Raw genomic sequence first — 20,237 nt, forward strand, 5'->3', positions numbered from 1 at the left:
ATCCCGTAACATGTCTCATTATACATCAAGCAGACATCCCGTAACATGTCTCATTATACATCAAGCTGACATCCCGTAACATGTCTCATTATACATCAAGCAGACATCCCATAACATGTTTCATTATACATCAAGCGGACATCCCGTAACATGTCTCATTATACATCAAGCTGACATCCCGTAACATGTCTCATTATACATCAAGCAGACATCCCATAACATGTTTCATTATACATCAAGCGGACATGAAGCTGACATTCCGTGAGATATCTCACTACACATAATGTTTTCACTCTGTGACATATCTGTAGAATCATATGCGTTGGGGAAAACGACGCTGTGCACATCCTGCCGATGGACGCAGCATCGCTTTGTTGTGTTTGGGGCAGTGCATCAGATCGTCTTCATCTTGTCTCCGCGGTACGCCGAGCTCAAGCAGGTGTCGAAGATGTTGAGGACACACACAACGAAGAAGAAGCCGTACACGCAGATCAGCCTTATCCTCTCCGTAGCGTCACGTGGCCCTGGCACCTTGTACACAGTAAAGTCGTGCAGCCACGTGGTGAAGTTGACAGCGAGGACTGACGTTGCAGTGTGGACGCTGTACATCAGCGACGGTAGCCGTATCCAGGGGCAACGCTGCGCACCTGCGTGAGTGAGTGAGTAAGTCGATGAATGAGGGTAAACTACACCAGCCTGTTGGCGGCTATTTCTGTGAGTTTTTTTTTCATTTGTTGTAGGAATACAAATACCCTGAGAGTCCGGAACCCAGGTTAACGTTTTCTGTTGTAGCTACATCTGATTATGTCACCACTTGACATATCTATGGCGTAACAAAGCCGGAATGTTAGTACTGCAGCCCGTAGTTGTTCTCACTATAAATAGGTTCAACGTCTTAACATTCATGTAACGTTTCACACAAATCACACAAGACCCAACAGACATACAATCCATAATTACTGATTCGCCCAAATTTGAAAATCTATAATGAAGGGTCTAATTTGGAAATACTGTTTTTCTGTGTCAAATCGTTGACTTCATCTTCGCTCGCTCATTTTCAAGATATTTGTAACCCAATGAAAGACGTGTCCCTGTATTGAGAAAGATGCTACATTATCTAACAGTCTCAATACTTTAATTTTCAAATGCAAAGCAATGATACACAATAACTAAATGGCTGGTCCGAGGCAAGGACTGGGACACAACCACATTGTTAAACAAATACCTAGACTTACCGTAGAAATACGCATAAGCAGCAATGAAAAAGAAGGGGATTTCTAGGGAGAACTCAACCACGCACGTGGCCATGAACCAAGGGAAAGAACTCGGGTCAGCCATGTAGGGATCACGGAAACCTTCAACGTAGGAAACCTGCATGTTTTGCAACTGAAAGCAAGAAAAGATTGCTCAACAAACATGTGATCTTAGGTTATACAGAGTGAGGAAGTCAGTGGAATAAACCCCACTGGGTGAATAGGGAAACCTTGTTTTTCGAAGGGAGGAAACCCTGTATGCCATACTGAGTGAATGGGGAAACCCTATATGCCATACTGGGAGGATGAGGAAACCCTGTATGCCATACTGGGTGAATGGGGAAACCCTATATGCCATACTGAGTGAATGGGGAAACCCTATATGCCATACTGGGAGGATGAGGAAACCCTGTATGCCATACTGGGTGAATGGGGAAACTCTATATGCCATACTGGGAGGATGAGGAAACCCTGTATGCCATACTGGGTGAAAGAGGAAACCCTATATGCCATACTGGGAGGATGAGGAAACCCTGTATGCCATACTGAGTGAAAGAGGAAACCCTATATGCCATACTGGGAGGATGAGGAAACCCTATATGCCATACTGGGTGAAAGAGGAAACCCTATATGCCATACTGGGAGGATGAGGAAACCCTGTATGCCATACTGGGTGAATGGGGAAACTCTATATGCCATACTGGGAGGATGAGGAAACCCTGTATGCCATACTGGGTGAAAGAGGAAACCCTATATGCCATACTGGGAGGATGAGGAAACCCTATATGCCATACTGGGTGAAAGAGGAAACCCTATATGCCATACTGGGAGGATGAGGATGAGGAAACCCTGTATGCCATACTGGGAGGATGAGGAAACCCTGTATGCCATACTGGGTGAAAGAGGAAACCCTATATGCCATACTGGGTGAAAGAGGAAACCCTATATGCCATACTGGGAGTATGAGGAAACCCTGTATGCCATACTGGGAGGATGAGGAAACCCTGTATGCCATACTGAGTGAAAGAGGAAACCCTATATGCCATACTGGGAGGATGAGGAAACCCTGTATGCCATACTGGGTGAAAGAGGAAACCCTATATGCCATACTGGGAGGATGAGGAAACGCAGTATGCCATACTGAGTGAAAGAGGAAACCCTATATACCATACTGAGTGAATGGGGAAACTCTATATGCCATACTGGGAGGATGAGGAAACCCTGTATGCCATACTGAGTGAAAGAGGAAACCCTATATGCCATACTGGGAGGATGAGGAAACCCTGTATGCCATACTGGGTGAATGGGGAAACTCTATATGCCATACTGGGAGGATGAGGAAACCCTATATGCCATACTGGGTGAATGGGGAAACTATATGCCATACTGAGTGAAAGAGGAAACCCTATATGCCATACTGGGAGTATGAGGAAACCCTGTATGCCATACTGGGTGAAAGAGGAAACCCTATATGCCATACTGGGAGGATGAGGAAACCCTGTATGCCATACTGAGTGAAAGAGGAAACCCTATATGCCATACTGAGTGAATGGGGAAACTCTATATGCCATACTGGGAGGATGAGGAAACCCTGTATGCCATACTGGGTGAATGGGGAAACTCTATATGCCATACTGAGTGAATGGGGAAACTCTATATGCCATACTGGGAGGATGAGGAAACCCTGTATGCCATACTGGGTGAATGGGGAAACTCTATATGCCATACTGGGAGGATGAGGAAACCCTGTATGCCATACTGGGAGGATGAGGAAACCCTGTATGCCATACTGAGTGAAAGAGGAAACCCTATATGCCATACTGAGTGAATGGGGAAACTCTATATGCCATACTGGGAGGATGAGGAAACCCTGTATGCCATACTGGGTGAATGGGGAAACTCTATATGCCATACTGGGAGGATGAGGAAACCCTGTATGCCATACTGGGTGAATGGGAAACTCTATATGCCATACTGAGTGAAAGAGGGAAACCCTATATGCCATACTGGGAGCCCTGGGATGAGGAAACCCTGTATGCCATACTGAGTGAATGGGGAAACTCTATATGCCATACTGGGAGGGAAACCCTGTATGCCATACTGGGTGAATGGAAACTCTATATGCCATACTGGGAGGATGAAACCCTGTATGCCATACTGGGTGGAGGATCAGGAAACCCTGTATGCCATACTGGGTGAATGGGAAACCCTATATGCCATACTGGGTGAAAGAGGAAACTCCTATATGCCATACTGGGAGGATGAGGAAACCCTGTATGCCATACTGGGAGGATGAGGAAACCCTGTATGCCATACTGGGTGAAAAGAGGAAACCCTATATGCCATACTGACATGGAGTGAGGAAACCCTATATGCCATACTGGGAGGACCCTGTATGGGAAACCCTATATGCCATACTGAGTGAATGGGAAACCCTATATGCCATACTGGGAGGATGAGGGAAACCCTGTATGCCATACTGAGTGAAAGGGGAAACCTATATGCCATACTGGGAGGATGAGGAAACTCTATATGCCATACTGGGAGGATGATGGGAAACCCTGTATGCCATACTGGGTGAATGGGGAAACCCTATGAACTGGGAGGGATGAGAAACCCTATATGCCATACTGAGTGAATGGGAAACTCTATATGCCATACTGGGAGGATGAGGAAACCCTGTATGCCATACTGGGTGAATGGGGAAACTCTATATGCCATACTGGGAGGATGAGGAAACCCTGTATGCCATACTGGGGGAGGATGAGAAACTGTATGCCATATGCCATACTGAGTGAAAGAGGAAACCCTATATGCCATACTGAGTGAATGGGGAAACTCTATATGGCATACTGGGAGGATGAGGAAACCCTGTATGCCATACTGGGTGAATGGGGAAACTCTATATGCCATACTGGGAGGATGAGGAAACCCTGTATGCCATACTGGGTGAATGAGGAAACTCTATATGCCATACTGGGAGGATGAGGAAACCCTATATGCCATACTGGGTGAATGAGGAAACCCTATATGCCATACTGAGTGAAAGAGGAAACCCTATATGCCATACTGGGAGGATGAGGGAAACCCTGTATGCCATACTGGGTGAATGAGGAAACCCTATATGCCATACTGGGTGAATGGGGAAACTCTATATGCCATACTGGGAAGGATGATGAGGAAACCCTGTATGCCATACTGGGTGAAAGAGGGAAACCCTATATGCCATACTGGGAGGATGAGGAAACCCTGTATGCCATACTGGAGTGAAAGAGGAAACCCTATATGCCATACTGAGTGAATGGGGAAACTCTATATGCCATACTGGGAGGATGAGGAAACCCTGTATGCCATACTGGGTGAATGGGGAAACTCTATATGCCATACTGGGAGGATGGGAGGATGAGGAAACCCTATATGCCATACTGAGTGAAAGAGGAAACCCTATATGCCATACTGGGAGGATAAAATAAAGGAAACCCTGTATGCCATACTGGGTGAAAGAGGAAACCCTATATGCCATACTGGGTGAAACCCTGTAATGAAACCCTATATGCCATACTGGGTGAAGGAAACCCTTTATGCCATACTGGGAAACCCTGGATGAAAAAGGAAACCCTATATGCCATACTGGGTGAATGAGGAAACCCTATATGCCATACTGGGTGAAAGAGGAAACCCTATATGCCATACTGGGTGAAAGAGGAAACCCTATATGCCATACTGGGTGAAAGAGGAAACCCTATATGCCATACTGGGTGAAAGAGGAAACCATATATGCCATAATGGATGAAAGAAGAAACCCTATATGCCATACTGGGTGAATGCGGAAACCCTATATGCCATACTTGGTGAGTGAGGAAACGCTATATACCATACTGGGTGAAAGATGAACCCTGTACGCCATACTGAGTGAAAAGGAAACCCCATATGCCATACTGGGTGAATGGGGAAACTCTATATGCCATACTGGGAGGATGAGGAAACCCTATATGCCATGGTGAGTAAACGAGGAAACCCTATATGCCATACTGGGTGAATGAGGAAACCCTATATGCCATACTGGGTGAATAAGGAAACCCTATATGCCATACTGGGGGAAATAGGAAACCCTATATGCCATACTGGGAGGATGAGGAAACCCTATATGCCATACTGGAGGAAAGAGGAAACCCTATATGCCATACTGGGAGAAAGAGGAAACCCTATATGCCATACTGGAGGAAAGAGGAAACCCTATATGCCATACTGGGGGAAAGAGGAAACCCTATATGCCATACTGGGGAAAGAGGAAACCCTATATGCCATACTGGGAGAAAGAGGAAACCCTATATGCCATAGTGGATGAAAGAGGAAACCCTATATGCCATACTGGGGGAAAGAGGAAACCCTATATGCCATACTGGATGAAAGAGGAAACCCTATATGCCATACTGGGGGAAAGAGGAAACCCTATATGCCATAATGGGCGAAAGAGGAAACCCTATATGCCATACTGGGGGGAAAGAGGAAAGCCTATATGCCATACTGGGCGAAAGAGGAAACCCTATATGCCATACTGGGGGAAAGAGGAAACCCTATATGCCATACTGGATGAAAGAGGAAACCCTATATGCCATACTGGGCGAAAGAGGAAACCCTATAGCCTTACTGGGCGAAAGAGGAAACCCTATATGCCTTACTGGGCGAAAGAGGAAACCCTATATGCCATACTTGGCGAAATAGGCAACCCTATATGCCTTACTGGGGGAAAGAGGAAACCCTATATGCCATACTGGGCGAAAGGGGGGGACCAACGTCTCTCTACATCCCCCACATAGCTACAGTACAGTCTACAGTACTCACCCACAGCGGGTAGACCCAGGAGGGGAAAAGCGTCTCTCTACATCCCCCACATAGCTACAGTACAATCTACAGTACAGCCTACAGTACTCACCCACAACGGGTAGACCCAGGAGGGAAACAGCGTCTCTCTACATCCCCCACATAGCTACAGTACAGTCTACAGTACAGTCTACAGTACAGTCTACAGTACTCACCCACTGCGGGTAGACCCAGGAGGGGAACAGCGTCTCTCTACATCCCCAAAATAGCTACAGTACAATCTACAGTACAGCCTACAGTACTCACCCACAACGGGTAGACCCAGGAGGGGAACAGTGTCTCTCTACATCCCCCACATAGCTACAGTACAGCCTACAGTACTCACCCACAGCGGGTAGACCCAGGAGGGAAACAGCGTCTCTCTACATCCCCCACATAGCTACAGTACAGTCTACAGTACTCACCCACAGCGGGTAGACCCAGGAGGGGACCAACGTCTCTCTACATCCCCCACATAGCTACAGTACAGTCTACAGTACTCACCCACAGCGGGTAGACCCAGGAGGGGACCAACGTCTCTCTACATCCCCCACATAGCTACAGTACAGCCTACAGTACTCACCCACTGCGGGTAGACCCAGGAGGAAACAGCGTCTCTCTACATCCCCCACATAGCTACAGTACAGTCTACAGTACTCACCCACAGCGGGTAGACCCAGGAGGGGACCAACGTCTCTCTACATCCCCCACATAGCTACAGTACAGCCTACAGTACTCACCCACTGCGGGTAGACCCAGGGGGGAAACAGCGTCTCTCTACATCCCCCACATAGCTACAGTACAGCCTACAGTACTCACCCACTGCGGGTAGACCCAGGGGAAACAGCGTCTCTCTACATCCCCCACATAGCTACAGTACAGCCTACAGTACAGTCTACAGTACTCACCCACTGCGGGTAGACCCAGGAGGGAAACAGCGTCTCTCTACATCCCCCACATAGCTACAGTACAGCCTACAGTACTCACCCACAGCGGGTAGACCCAGGGGAAACAGCGTCTCTCTACATCCCCCACATAGCTACAGTACAGCCTACAGTACTCACCCACCCACTGCGGGGTAGACCCAGGAGGGGACCAGCGTCTCTCTACATCCCCCACATAGCTACAGTACAGCCTACAGTACTCACCCACTGCGGGTAGACCAGGAGGAAACAGCGTCTCTCTACATCCCCCACATAGCTACAGTACAGCCTACAGTACTCACCCACAGCGGGTAGACCCAGGAGGGAAACAGCGTCTCTCTACATCCCCCACATAGCTACAGTACAGCCTACAGTACTCACGGACTGCGGGTGTAGACCCAGGAGGGAAACAGCGTCTCTACATCCCCACCCAGCTACAGTACAGCCTACAGTACTCACCCACAGCGGGTAGACCCAGGGGAAACAGCGTCTCTCTACATCCCCACATAGCTACAGTACAGCCTACAGTACTCACCCACAGCGGGTAGACCCAGGGGGGGAAACAGCGTCTCTCTACATCCCCACATAGCTACAGTACAGCCTACAGTACTCACAAAGTGGGTAGCAGGGGGAAAGACCCAGGTACTCCACCAGGGAAACAGCGTCTCTCTACATCCCCACATAGCTACAGTACAGCCTACAGTACAGTCTACAGTACTCACCCACAGCGGGTAGACCCAGGAGGGAACCAGCGTCTCTACATCCCCACATAGCTACAGTACAGCCTACAGTACTACAGTACTCACCCACTGCGGGTAGACCCAGGAGGGAAACAGCGTCTCTCTACATCCCCACATAGCTACAGTACAGCCTACAGTACTCACCCACCCAGACCAACGGTAGACCCACTGCGGGTAGACCCAGGAGGAAACAGTCTCTCTACATCCCCACATAGCTACAGTACAGTCTACAGTACTCACCCACTGCGGGTAGACCCAGGAGGGGGAAACAGCGTCTCTCTACATCCCCCCACATAGCTACAGTACAGTCTACAGTACTCACCCACAGCGGGTAGACCCAGGGGCGGATCCCCCAACGTCTCTCTACATCCCCCACATAGCTACAGTACAGTCTACAGTACAGTCTACAGTACTCACCCACTGCGGGTAGACCCAGGAGGGAAACAGCGTCTCTCTACATCCCCCACATAGCTACAGTACAGCCTACAGTACAGTCTACAGTACTCACCCACTGCGGGTAGACCCAGGAGGGAAACAGCGTCTCTCTACATCCCCCACATAGCTACAGTACAGTCTACAGTACTCACCCACTGCGGGTAGACCCAGGAGGGAAACAGCGTCTCTCTACATCCCCCACATAGCTACAGTACAGTCTACAGTACTCACCCACTGCGGGTAGACCCAGGAGGGAAACAGCGTCTCTCTACATCCCCCACATAGCTACAGTACAGTCTTTACAGTACAGTCTACAGTACTCACCCACTGCGGGTAGACCCAGGAGGAAACAGCGTCTCTCTACATCCCCCACATAGCTACAGTACAGCCTACAGTACTCACCCACAGCGGGTAGACCCAGGAGGGACCAGCGTCTCTACATCCCCCACATAGCTACAGTACAGTCTACAGTGCAGTCTACAGTACTCACCCACTGCGGGTAGACCCAGGAGGGAAACAGCGTCTCTCTACATCCCCCACATAGCTACAGTACAGCCTACAGTACTCACCCACTGCGGGTAGACCCAGGAGGGAAACAGCGTCTCTCTACATCCCCCACATAGCTACAGTACAGTCTACAGTACTCACCCACTGCGGGTAGACCCAGGGGGGAACAGCGTCTCTCTACATCCCCCACATAGCTACAGTACAGCCTACAGTACTCACCCACAGCGGGTAGACCCAGGAGGGGAACAGCGTCTCTCTACATCCCCCACATAGCTACAGTACAGCCTACAGTACTCACCCACTGCGGGTAGACCCAGGAGGGAAACAGCGTCTCTCTACATCCCCCACATAGCTACAGTACAGTCTACAGTACTCACCCACAGCGGGTAGACCCAGGAGGGAAACAGCGTCTCTCTACATCCCCCACATAGCTACAGTACAGTCTACAGTACTCACCCACTGCGGGTAGACCCAGGAGGGGACCAACGTCTCTCTACATCCCCCACATAGCTACAGTACAGCCTACAGTACTCACCCACAGCGGGTAGACCCAGGAGGGAAACAGCGTCTCTCTACATCCCCCACATAGCTACAGTACAGCCTACAGTACTCATACCTCACCGACTGCGGGTAGACCCAGGAGGGAACAGCGTCTCTCTACATCCCCCACATAGCTACAGTACAGCCTACAGTACTCACCCACTGCGGGTAGACCCAGGAGGGAAACAGCGTCTCTCTACATCCCCCACATAGCTACAGTACAGCCTACAGTACTCACCCACTGCGGGTCACCCGACTACATCCCCACAGCGGGTAGACCCAGGAGGGAAACAGCGTCTCTCTACATCCCCCACATAGCTACAGTACAGTCTACAGTACTCACCCACTGCGGGTAGACCCAGGAGGGAAACAGCGTCTCTCTACATCCCCCACATAGCTACAGTACAGCCTACAGTACTCACCCACTGCGGGTAGACCCAGGAGGGAACAGCGTCTCTCTACATCCCCCACATAGCTACAGTACAGCCTACAGTACTCACCCACTGCGGGTAGACCCAGGAGGGAAACAGCGTCTCTCTACATCCCCACATAGCTACAGTACAGCTCTACAGTACAGTACTCACCCACTGCGGGTAGACCAGGGAGGAAACAGCGTCTCTACATCCCCCACATAGCTACAGTACAGCCTACAGTACTCACCCACTGCGGGTAGACCCAGGAGGGAAACAGCGTCTCTCTACATCCCCCACATAGCTACAGTACAGCCTACAGTACTCACCCACAGCGGGTAGACCCAGGAGGGGACCAACGTCTCTCTACATCCCCCACATAGCTACAGTACAGCCTACAGTACTCACCCACTGCGGGTAGACCCAGGAGGGAAACAGCGTCTCTCTACATCCCCCACATAGCTACAGTACAGCCTACAGTACTCACCCACTGCGGGTAGACCCAGGAGGGAAACAGCGTCTCTCTACATCCCCCACATAGCTACAGTACAGCCTACAGTACAGTGTACAGTACTCACCCACTGCGGGTAGACCCAGGGGGGAACAGCGTCTCTCTACATCCCCCACATAGCTACAGTACAGTCTACAGTACTCACCCACAGCGGGTGGGTAGACCCAGGGGGAAACAGCGTCTCTCTACATCCCCCACATAGCTACAGTACAGTCTACAGTACAGCCTACAGTACTCACCCACTGCGGGTAGACCCAGGAGGGGAAACAGCGTCTCTCTACATCCCCCACATAGCTACAGTACAGTCTACAGTGCAGTCTACAGTACTCACCCACTGCGGGTAGACCCAGGAGGGAAACAGCGTCTCTCTACATCCCCCACATAGCTACAGTACAGTCTACAGTACTCACCCACAGCGGGTAGACCCAGGAGGGAAACAGCGTCTCTCTACATCCCCACATAGCTATAGTTACAGTACAGCCTACAGTACTCACCCACAGCGGGTAGACCCAGGAGGAGACCAACGTCTCTCTACATCCCCCACATAGCTACAGTACAGCCTACAGTACTCACCCACTGCGGGTAGACCCAGGAGGGGGAACAGCGTCTCTACATCCCCCACATAGCTACAGTACAGTCTACAGTACTCACCCACTGCGGGTAGACCCAGGAGGGAAACAGCGTCTCTCTACATCCCCCACATAGCTACAGTACAGCCTACAGTACTCACCCACTGCGGGTAGACCCAGGAGGGAAACAGCGTCTCTCTACATCCCCCACATAGCTACAGTACAGTCTACAGTACTCACCCACAGCGGGTAGACCCAGGAGGGGACCAACGTCTCTCTACATCCCCCACATAGCTACAGTACAGCCTACAGTACTCACCCACAGCGGGTAGACCCAGGAGGGGACCAACAGTCTCTACATCCCCCACATAGCTACAGTACAGTCTACAGTACAGTCTACAGTACTCACCCACTGCGGGTAGACCCAGGAGGGAAACAGCGTCTCTCTACATCCCCCACATAGCTACAGTACAGGCTACAGTACAGTCTACAGTACTCACCCACTGCGGGTAGACCCAGGAGGGGAAACAGCGTCTCTCTACATCCCCACATAGCTACAGTACAGCCTACAGTACTCACAGTACACTCTACAGGGTAGACTCACCCACAGGGTAGACCCAGGGGAAACAGCGTCTCTACATCCCCCACATAGCTACAGTACAGCCTACAGTACTCACCCACAGCGGGTAGACCCAGGAGGGAAACAGCGTCTCTCTACATCCCCCACATAGCTACAGTACAGCCTACAGTACTCACCCACTGCGGGTAGACCCAGGAGGGAAACAGCGTCTCTCTACATCCCCCACATAGCTACAGTACAGCCTACAGTACTCACCCACTGCGGGTAGACCCAGGAGGGAAACAGCGTCTCTCTACATCCCCCACATAGCTACAGTACAGTCTACAGTACTCACCCACTGCGGGTAGACCCAGGAGGGAAACAGCGTCTCTCTACATCCCCCACATAGCTACAGTACAGTCTACAGTACTCACCCACTGCGGGTAGACCCAGGAGGGAAACAGCGCCTGCGTGTCGAGCAACACGGTGGAAGGAATCTGGAAGACAAAGTAGCAGCAGAAAACGACGTCCAGAGCCTTTCTCAGAGCCATGCTGACTGACGTATGGAGATAGCGTCCTGACACAAGGAGCGGAAGTTCGGTCAGCGGACAGCCTGGACCACCGCACAGCGCTTTTAAACGAGGATATGAAGTACTGTCGGAAATAGAAAAAAAACCACATTTATATCTACAATTTAGGTGGTTAATATCTGCAAATGTGAAATATCTGTTAAACTAAGTTCGGCCTAACTATAGTCTCAATGGTAGGGTGATTGGAAATGTGAAAAAGTGATTTTGCTGAGGAGAGATAAGTGCAGAAATGAGCAATGCGACTTATTTAGAACAGACCATGGCTTTATGGAAATTAGTGTGCTATGATATTGTATTACGGACACTTTTTAAATGCCCATTTTGAAATTGATACTTAAACTATTGCAGCTACCATGGAATCTCATTATAACTATGAAAACTGGTAGGAGGGGTCGTCTCAAAAGCAAAGCCAGGATAGGTGTCGCAGACGATGGTTGGGGTTGGGCTGGGGTATAGAGATATCGGGTAAGATAGTGAGTGAGTGAGTGAGTGAGTGAGTATGGTTTAACGCCGCTTTTAGCAATATTCCAGCAACATCACGGCGGGGGCCACCAGAAATGGGCTTCACACATTGTACCCATGTGGGGAATCGGACCCGGGTCTTCGGCGTGACGAGCCAACGCTTTAACCACTAGGCTACCCCACCACCCCTCAGGTAAGGTAACATAATCAGTAGAGACATATTCAATACATATGAAAAAGCAGAAAATATCTTTCAGATGACCCTTGTGCACATGCATTTGCCAAATGACTAGACCTAATTGGCATCTATAGTCTGATCTATTGTTTTCAGCAACTATTTGTAAGTTTTGCCCGATTTTACGAGTAAACATGCTTTTCTGGATATCCTATTACGCATCCCACTGAACGCCCAGTTATAGGCCGATGTGGGTTATTTCGACATATGCTATTTGCAGTTGTGTAAATCTTTCGGGATACAGAGTAACAGTCGAAAAACAGTTGTTGTTTTTTTATTTTCCGACAGTAATTTAGTTCCTTACTCGCGTCAGGTATCCAGTCAACATGGAAATACTGAAGGTGGGCCCAATCGCGCACCATATATGGTTTGGTAAAGTGGTAAGCCATATCTATATCCACTCATTATATGACGACTCTCCCCTATTCACAGAGGTTTTCCCTTACACGCAGAGGACTCTCCCCTATTCACAGAGGTTTTCCCTTACACGCACAGGTTTTCCCGTACACGCACAGATTTTCCCCTACTCACAGAAGTTTTTTCCCCTACACGCACAGATTTTCCCCTACTCACAGGGGTTTTCCCCTACACGCACAGATTTTGCCCTACTCACAGAGGTTTTCCCCTACACGCACAGATTTTCACCTACTCACAGAGGTTTTCCCCTACACGCACAGATTTTGCCCTACTCACAGAGGTTGTCCCCTACTCACAGACTGTCTCCTCAACACACAGACATGTTTGTGCCATCTCCCGGTACTTTAGTTTACAGATAACTACGAAGTTGCACATATCTCTTTAAGGTAGAATACGTGGAAGGAGAGTGAGTGAGTGAGTTTAGTTTTAAGCCGCGCTGAGCAATATTCCAGCTGTGGCAGCGGTCTGTAAATAATCGAGTCTGGATCAGACAATCCCGTTATCAACAGCAGATAGATAGATGGATAGATAGATAGATAGATAGATCCTTTTGGGATACGATGACATGTGTTAACCAAGTCAGCGAGCCTGACCACCCTATCCCGTTAGTTGCCTCTTACGACAAGCTTGGGTTGCTGAAGACCAATTCTATCCCAGATGTTCACGGGTGATGTGGAAGGAGAGCATGGGCTTTAGTTTACTTGCTTGTTTCCGAGGTGGGCTGAACCCATGATAATGGACGGGAAACACGCACAGAATGTGCGATAAAGCTTGAGGCGGATCACCGTGGAAACTGTGCGGTCCTGGCCGCGTGGACACCCCCCTCGAGACGAGAGTATCCCAGATGTCGGTGATTTGGGGACACATGTTGTGACCCAGGGAAGTAAAATATTCCTCCAGGCGTGAACAAAGGGCAGTGGAAACAGTATGTTTGCTGTTGTTTGTCGTCGCAATAGTCCAGCTATAAGGCTGTGGACTGTAAATATTTGACATGGTACAGACAGACCAGTGATTAATATCACGAGTATCACCCACAGTGTCTCCTGGGGTGCGATGACAATCAGCATGTCAGTCACGGACCCCTACTATCCAGCCTACTTGGTTGCCTTACAGCACAGGATGTAAGGGATTGACTCCGAACTGGGGTCGCCACTGTGGGAAATACCAGATTACGATATCAGGAATGTTTTATTTCACAATGATGCAACCAAGACATGACCCTTGTGAACAAACAATACCCTCACAAACAAACAATGCCCTCACAAACAAACAATACCCTCACAAACAAGCAATACCCTCACAAACAAACAATACCCTCACAAACAAACAATACCCTCACAAACAAACAATACCCTCACAAACAAGCAATACCCTCACAAACAAGCAATACCCTCACAAACAAACAATACCCTCACAAACAAGCAATACCCTCACAAACAAGCAATACCCTCACAAACAAACAATACCCTCACAAACAAGCAATACCCTCACAAACAAGCAATACCCTCACAAACAAGCAACACCTCCACAAACAAACAATACCCCTCACAAACAAGCAATACCCTCACAAACAAACAATACCCCTCACAAACAAACAATAACCCTCACAAACAATACCCCTCACAAACAAACAATACCCTCACAAACAAGCAATACCCTCACAAACAAACAATACCCTCACAAACAAACAATACCCTCACAAACAAACAATACCCTCACAAACAAACAAAACAAACAAAGCAATACCCTCACAAACAAACAATACCCTCACAAACAAGCAATACCCTCACAAACAAACAATACCCTCACAAACAAGCAATACCCTCACAAACAAACAATACCCTCACAAACAAACAATACCCTCACAAACAAGCAATACCCTCACAAACAAACAATACCCTCACAAACAAGCAATACCCTCACAAACAAACAATACCCTCACAAACAAACAAACACATAGAACAGACGGGAAAACAGGGTACATTTTTTTTTTTTTAATTTTCATTTTTTATTCCCACTCTACAACACATATAATAGTTATATGCATATACTCTCATACATACATACATACATACATACATACATACATACATACATACATACATACATACATACATACATACATACATACATACATACATACATACATACATATGCACATACATATATAGATAGATAGATGTACAAGTTTTTCCCCTCAACTGAAAAAGATGGGTGGATTTACAGATTGGCATTCTTAGTTCCGGCCATATGCACATAGCTACTATAGTTGTATGTATGAGAGTATACATAATTTTAGTCTCAATTGGAAAGTATAGTTTACAGATAGGTATTCTAAGTTCGTTTAAACGTGCACATAGATACACATTCATATATCAGAATGTACTTGTATTTTCTCTCACTTGGAGGGTATGTTTACAGGAAGACAGTTTAAGTTCTGTCAGTCTTACTTAAGTAATACAGTCATAAATATAAAGATGTACAGTGTTTCCTTTCACTGGAAAGGTATGACAGGTACACATTAGATATTCTGCCAGTCTTACACATAGATAGTACAGTCATAGTATAAAGATATACGTGTGTCTCTTTTCAATTGGAAGATGTAATTTACAGATAGGCATTCCGTGTACACAGACACTACAGTCACGCATATAAAGATGTGCATGTTTTCCTTCCAGTTGAAGAGTATGGGTTACAGATAAGTATTCTAAATTCCACCAACCGTGTGCATAGAAAATATAATCATGCGTTTACAGATGTACATATGTTTCCTTTCTATTAGAAGGTATAGTTTACAGATAGGTATTCTGAGTTCATCCAGTCATGTACCTAGATACAGTTATATATATAAAGATGGACATGTTTATCCTTTCTATTGGAAGATATAGTTTACTGATAGGTATCTTAGTTCACTCCGTCATATACATAGGTAATACAACCATATAGTAGCAGATGAGATGTACACAGGGTACATGCTACGTACAGATTGGGTAAACCGGGTACATACCAGGTACAGATTGGGTAAACCGGGTACATGCTACGTACAGATTGGGTAAACCGGGTACATGCTACGTACAGATTGGGTAAACCGGGTACATGCTACGTACAGATTGGGTAAACCGGGTACATGCTACGTACAGATTGGGTAAACCGGGTACATGCTACGTACAGATTGGGTAAACCGGGTACATGCTACGTACAGATTGGGTAAACCGGGTACATACCAGGTACAGACTGGGTAAACCGGGTACATGCTACGTACAGATTGGGTAAACCGGGTACATGCTACGTACAGATTGGGTAAACCGGGTACATACCAGGTACAGACTGGGTAAACCAGGCAGCTTCTACGTACAGATCAGATACCGATTGCGTACTGATCGGTAAATCGGGTACATGCAAAGTACAGTTTGGGTAAACCGGGTAGATGTCATGTGTTCTGTATGAACAGGTGGCCCTTCTGTATCAAGAAGCGGGGGTCTGTATCAAGAAGCGGGAGTCTGTACCAACAAGCAGACTCTTTGTGTGGGTCAGCCGAGTTGTGGGTAGGTACTCGCCGTTTATAGCACTATTCCAGTAATCTATAACTTCCGACATTGTTCCAATATAGAGGAACAAGATGCATTCAGCTGTTAGCTTCTTGGGGTATCATGGATTAGGGAGACGTTTGTCCAAAGAGTGCTGTTCATTCTGCCATTGTTTGGTGTCCAATGTTAATGGAAAATTCAGCTTATTGATGTTTATTTTATTTCATGAATTATTTTCACAAATCACGCTTTCTCTTTTCTCTTATACATTTCGCAAATCAAGCGTTTTCCAAGGTAGATTCAAATTTGATGCCTGCAAATCCCTCGAAACCGAAGATTGCAACAATGCAGGTGGCATCGCTTGCTGTTAAACCCTCCAGCTAATCAATCAAAGAGATGCTGCAAAATGATACCTTTAACCTGACCCGCTGCTACCTGAACAGCGTCAACCTCAACACATCAGACAACTACATACATCGGCAGTATACCTGCCACACACACCTGCCGTCGTGTAGTCAACTCATTAAGAAAGGAATGATACTTTATGACGTCTTTGTTCTATTACGGTGCGACGTTTCGGTATAGATTCTTATACCGTCGTCAAGCAAGAGCGAAGAATCATCATATAATATAGATAGTTGTTATCCATAAAGTATCATACCTTTTATATTCGTCATCAGCCAAAGTGCCAGTCAGATAGATCAATTCACGCATTGTGAGATACTCCAAACCAAATGGTTGATGATCTACTTCAAACCAACTGATCTGCTTGTGCCCACGCTGCTGATGTCAGTAACGATGAAGATGATGAAAATGTCGATGATGCTGACAGTGATAAATTACTGATAACAGCTGTGATGTTGATAATGATAACGATGTACACATCCAAACAATCATTACAGAACTATCTCAACAGTGCAAGTTCGGCCATACTTATGATTTGACTTTGTCGTTGGTTCCAATTTCTGTGGAATGTGATTGAAAATTTTCAGAAAAATATGAACAATTATCATTGTTCTGGGGAATTATCAATTCATTGAAACTGGGAGCTAGGTGCTGGGTGGTTTACAAACCATTTAACTCTTTAGTTTTTCCAGATCATCAAAATATAACATGGCACTGTAGGTCATGTGATCAGTTCCGTTGTAAAAATCATCCCTGGCATAAAAAAAACCGTGTGAATCTTTCAACTTTCATCTTCTCTTCTTGTTGGAAGCGTTGTACCCTGACGGAGCCGGCCGATAGGCGGCGCTGAACATGGTGTCAAGCATCAACAACAGTGGAACAAGGAGGTAGGGCGAGTAGATGGCGAACAACGTGCTTCTCTCCTTTAGATCTCGAGGACCCGGATGCTTTGAAGTGGAGAAGTCGTGGGTAAACACGTGATACGCAATAGCGATGACGGTGGTGGCGACGTGGGAACCGTAAACGGCGGCGGGAAGTCGCAGCCATTTGCATTTGGCAGCACCTGTGTCGATATACACAGAGATTAAAATAAACATAGAAATACATTTCAAGTTAATACACGGCCTTAAACACCGTACATAATTTATGGCTTGGGGGGTTGATGATGATTTTCATGTGAAAGCATGTACAATGTGAACGGAACCCCCCACCCCCTAAAATGTATGTACAAAGTAAGTGACCCTCCCTGCATGTCAAACATAATTCACTGATGAACTCCGATACATCCGGGGCTTCTTGGACAGCGAAACTTCTTCACTCCAGCCATAAACAATATTGTAATCCCGATGTACACACTATGGGTGATTGAAACTAGGAAGTGATTCCTTCTACCTTTGGGGGGTGGGGGGTGGGGTGTGTGTGTGTGTGTGTGTGTGTGGTGGTAGCCTAGTGGTTAAAGCGTTCGCTCGTCACGCCGAGGGCCCGGGTTCGATTCCCCACATTGGTACAGTGTTTCAAGCCCATTTCTGGTGTTCCCCACCGTGATATTGCAGGAATATTGCTAAAAGCGGCGTGAAACCTGACTCACTCACTCACTCCTTTCTACCTTTGAAGTAGGCATAGGCCGCCACGAAGAAAAACGGAAACTGGAAGATGATTTCGCAGTAGATAAAGGAGAGGAACCACTGTGGAGGCTCCACCATCATGGGGTCCCGGAACTCGCGACAGTACCAGTCCTTCAGCGCCACCACCTGCAGACAGAGTTCGGAGTTGATATGACGGGGGTAACCAACATAGAGTTATGCTAACCCACTGATCAAGACATACGGTCAGATAAAAGCGCAGTAAAATCACCTTCCATGATTGTCTCCCTTGCATCACGTACCTCCCCCTTCCCCGATATAACGCACATTTTAGCCAAACATCACAGATACGAATTAATAGTGATCGAATTAATAATGATCGAGTCTGTTCAACTCAGTTTAAATAATAGAGCGGGTTATCGTTCAACGCTTTCGCGCGAAGACGACAACTATCTTATACACATCGGCGTCGTGGGCATGCTCAAACTTGTTGTGTCGTGTGAATTTAAATCGGACGGCACGCTGCTATGACACGATTGCCACGATTGCCACAACGGCCAACAAAACGCCCATCCACCCGGATGTAAGTGAATTTTCTACGAAAGGCACAATTTAGGCTTGAGGTTGACATCCTGAAATATCGCGCGATGTTCAACCTTTCACCTTTGACCCGCGATGCAAAATATGTTTTTTTTGTGAATTACCCTCGCTGGTATACACTGAGAATGTTACCTGATCTGGAAAATACGACGACGGGAAAATAGCTTGTGAATCAATAAATATTGTTACTGGGATGTGTGAGGCGAAGTACAGGAAGAAGACAAAGTCTAACACTCGTGCCATGGTGGTGTGGGCCTCGTCCTCCCTGTCGCTGGCTAAACAAAGTGTTGAGATCGCCGTCTCGATACAAGGGAGGTAACTCCAGTGACCCACTATACGTCTGTTATGGAGAGCCTTGTCCCAGTTACACGATTTGCTTGCGAACTGCACAACATTTACACTGATGAAACTAGTTTCATTCCATGACAGATATTCACTCAGGAAAAGAGGACTAGTAAACAGTTTATTTCCGTTTCATACATGATTACACACAACAAGACGACCAGTAAACAGTGTCATTCCATGGCTTCATACGAGCAGGGGGGTGGGGTAGCCTAGAGGTTAAAGCGTTGGCTCGTCACGCTGAAGACCCGGGTTCGATTCCCCACATGGATACAATGTGTGAAGCCCATTTCTGGTGTCCGCCGCCGTGATGTTACTGGAATAATATTGCTAAAAGCGGCGTAAAACCATACTCATTCACTCATACGAGCATGTCCCATATATGAGCATCCCGGAGTTTGCCTCTCACCTGCACCCCTAAGTACCAACAATGTATCATGCAATGTTTATCATGAAGATGCTGCTTTTGTCGTGTGCGACGGACAGTTCAGTGCCACTGGACGAGGACTCGACAAGGAGAATCGGTTTTGTTTTCTGTGTAAAGTCTCTACTTGCATGAAGTTCAAGGTCCTCCATGTAGAGGAGTATGATATATATTTGGGATCTGTGCTGAAGAGGTCCAGGATGACCACCCTCCTCTTGGTTCAGTAAAAGCTTAACGGATTTAATGACACATAGAAAAGTAAGGGACTAAATGAATCACCCTGAAATATTCCTCGTCTAGTGGAAATGGGTTCTGAGGTAAGGTGCCCTTGTGAATACATCT

General features: G+C 47.3%; 2 protein-coding genes across 3 annotated transcripts; both read right to left on the minus strand.

Annotated features, from left to right (window-relative positions):
- LOC124253767 (sigma intracellular receptor 2-like) lies at positions 1-11,882 on the minus strand. The gene is made up of 3 exons (XM_046687593.1): positions 11,745-11,882; positions 1,236-1,386; positions 1-647 (listed from the first exon to the last, which is right to left on the minus strand). Exons 1-3 carry the CDS (start codon positions 11,859-11,861, stop codon positions 394-396), a joined length of 522 nt encoding a protein of 173 aa, XP_046543549.1. The 5' UTR covers positions 11,862-11,882; the 3' UTR covers positions 1-393.
- Positions 11,883-16,744: 4,862 nt separating this feature from the next.
- On the minus strand, positions 16,745-19,448 carry LOC124253773 (sigma intracellular receptor 2-like). 2 transcript variants are annotated; one of them, XM_046687603.1, is made up of 3 exons: positions 19,262-19,448; positions 18,553-18,697; positions 16,745-18,009 (listed from the first exon to the last, which is right to left on the minus strand). In XM_046687603.1, exons 1-3 carry the CDS (start codon positions 19,370-19,372, stop codon positions 17,735-17,737), a joined length of 531 nt encoding a protein of 176 aa, XP_046543559.1. In that variant the 5' UTR covers positions 19,373-19,448; the 3' UTR covers positions 16,745-17,734. The 2 variants fall into 2 exon arrangements, with proteins under 2 accessions (XP_046543559.1, XP_046543560.1); XM_046687604.1 differs by lacking the exon at positions 19,262-19,448 and adding an exon at positions 18,801-19,131.
- Between the last annotated feature and the right edge of the window lie 789 nt (positions 19,449-20,237).

This window comes from Haliotis rubra, unplaced genomic scaffold (genome assembly GCF_003918875.1).
Source record: "Haliotis rubra isolate DU_JTF1 unplaced genomic scaffold, ASM391887v1 Scf550, whole genome shotgun sequence".
Lineage (NCBI taxonomy): Eukaryota > Metazoa > Mollusca > Gastropoda > Lepetellida > Haliotidae > Haliotis > Haliotis rubra.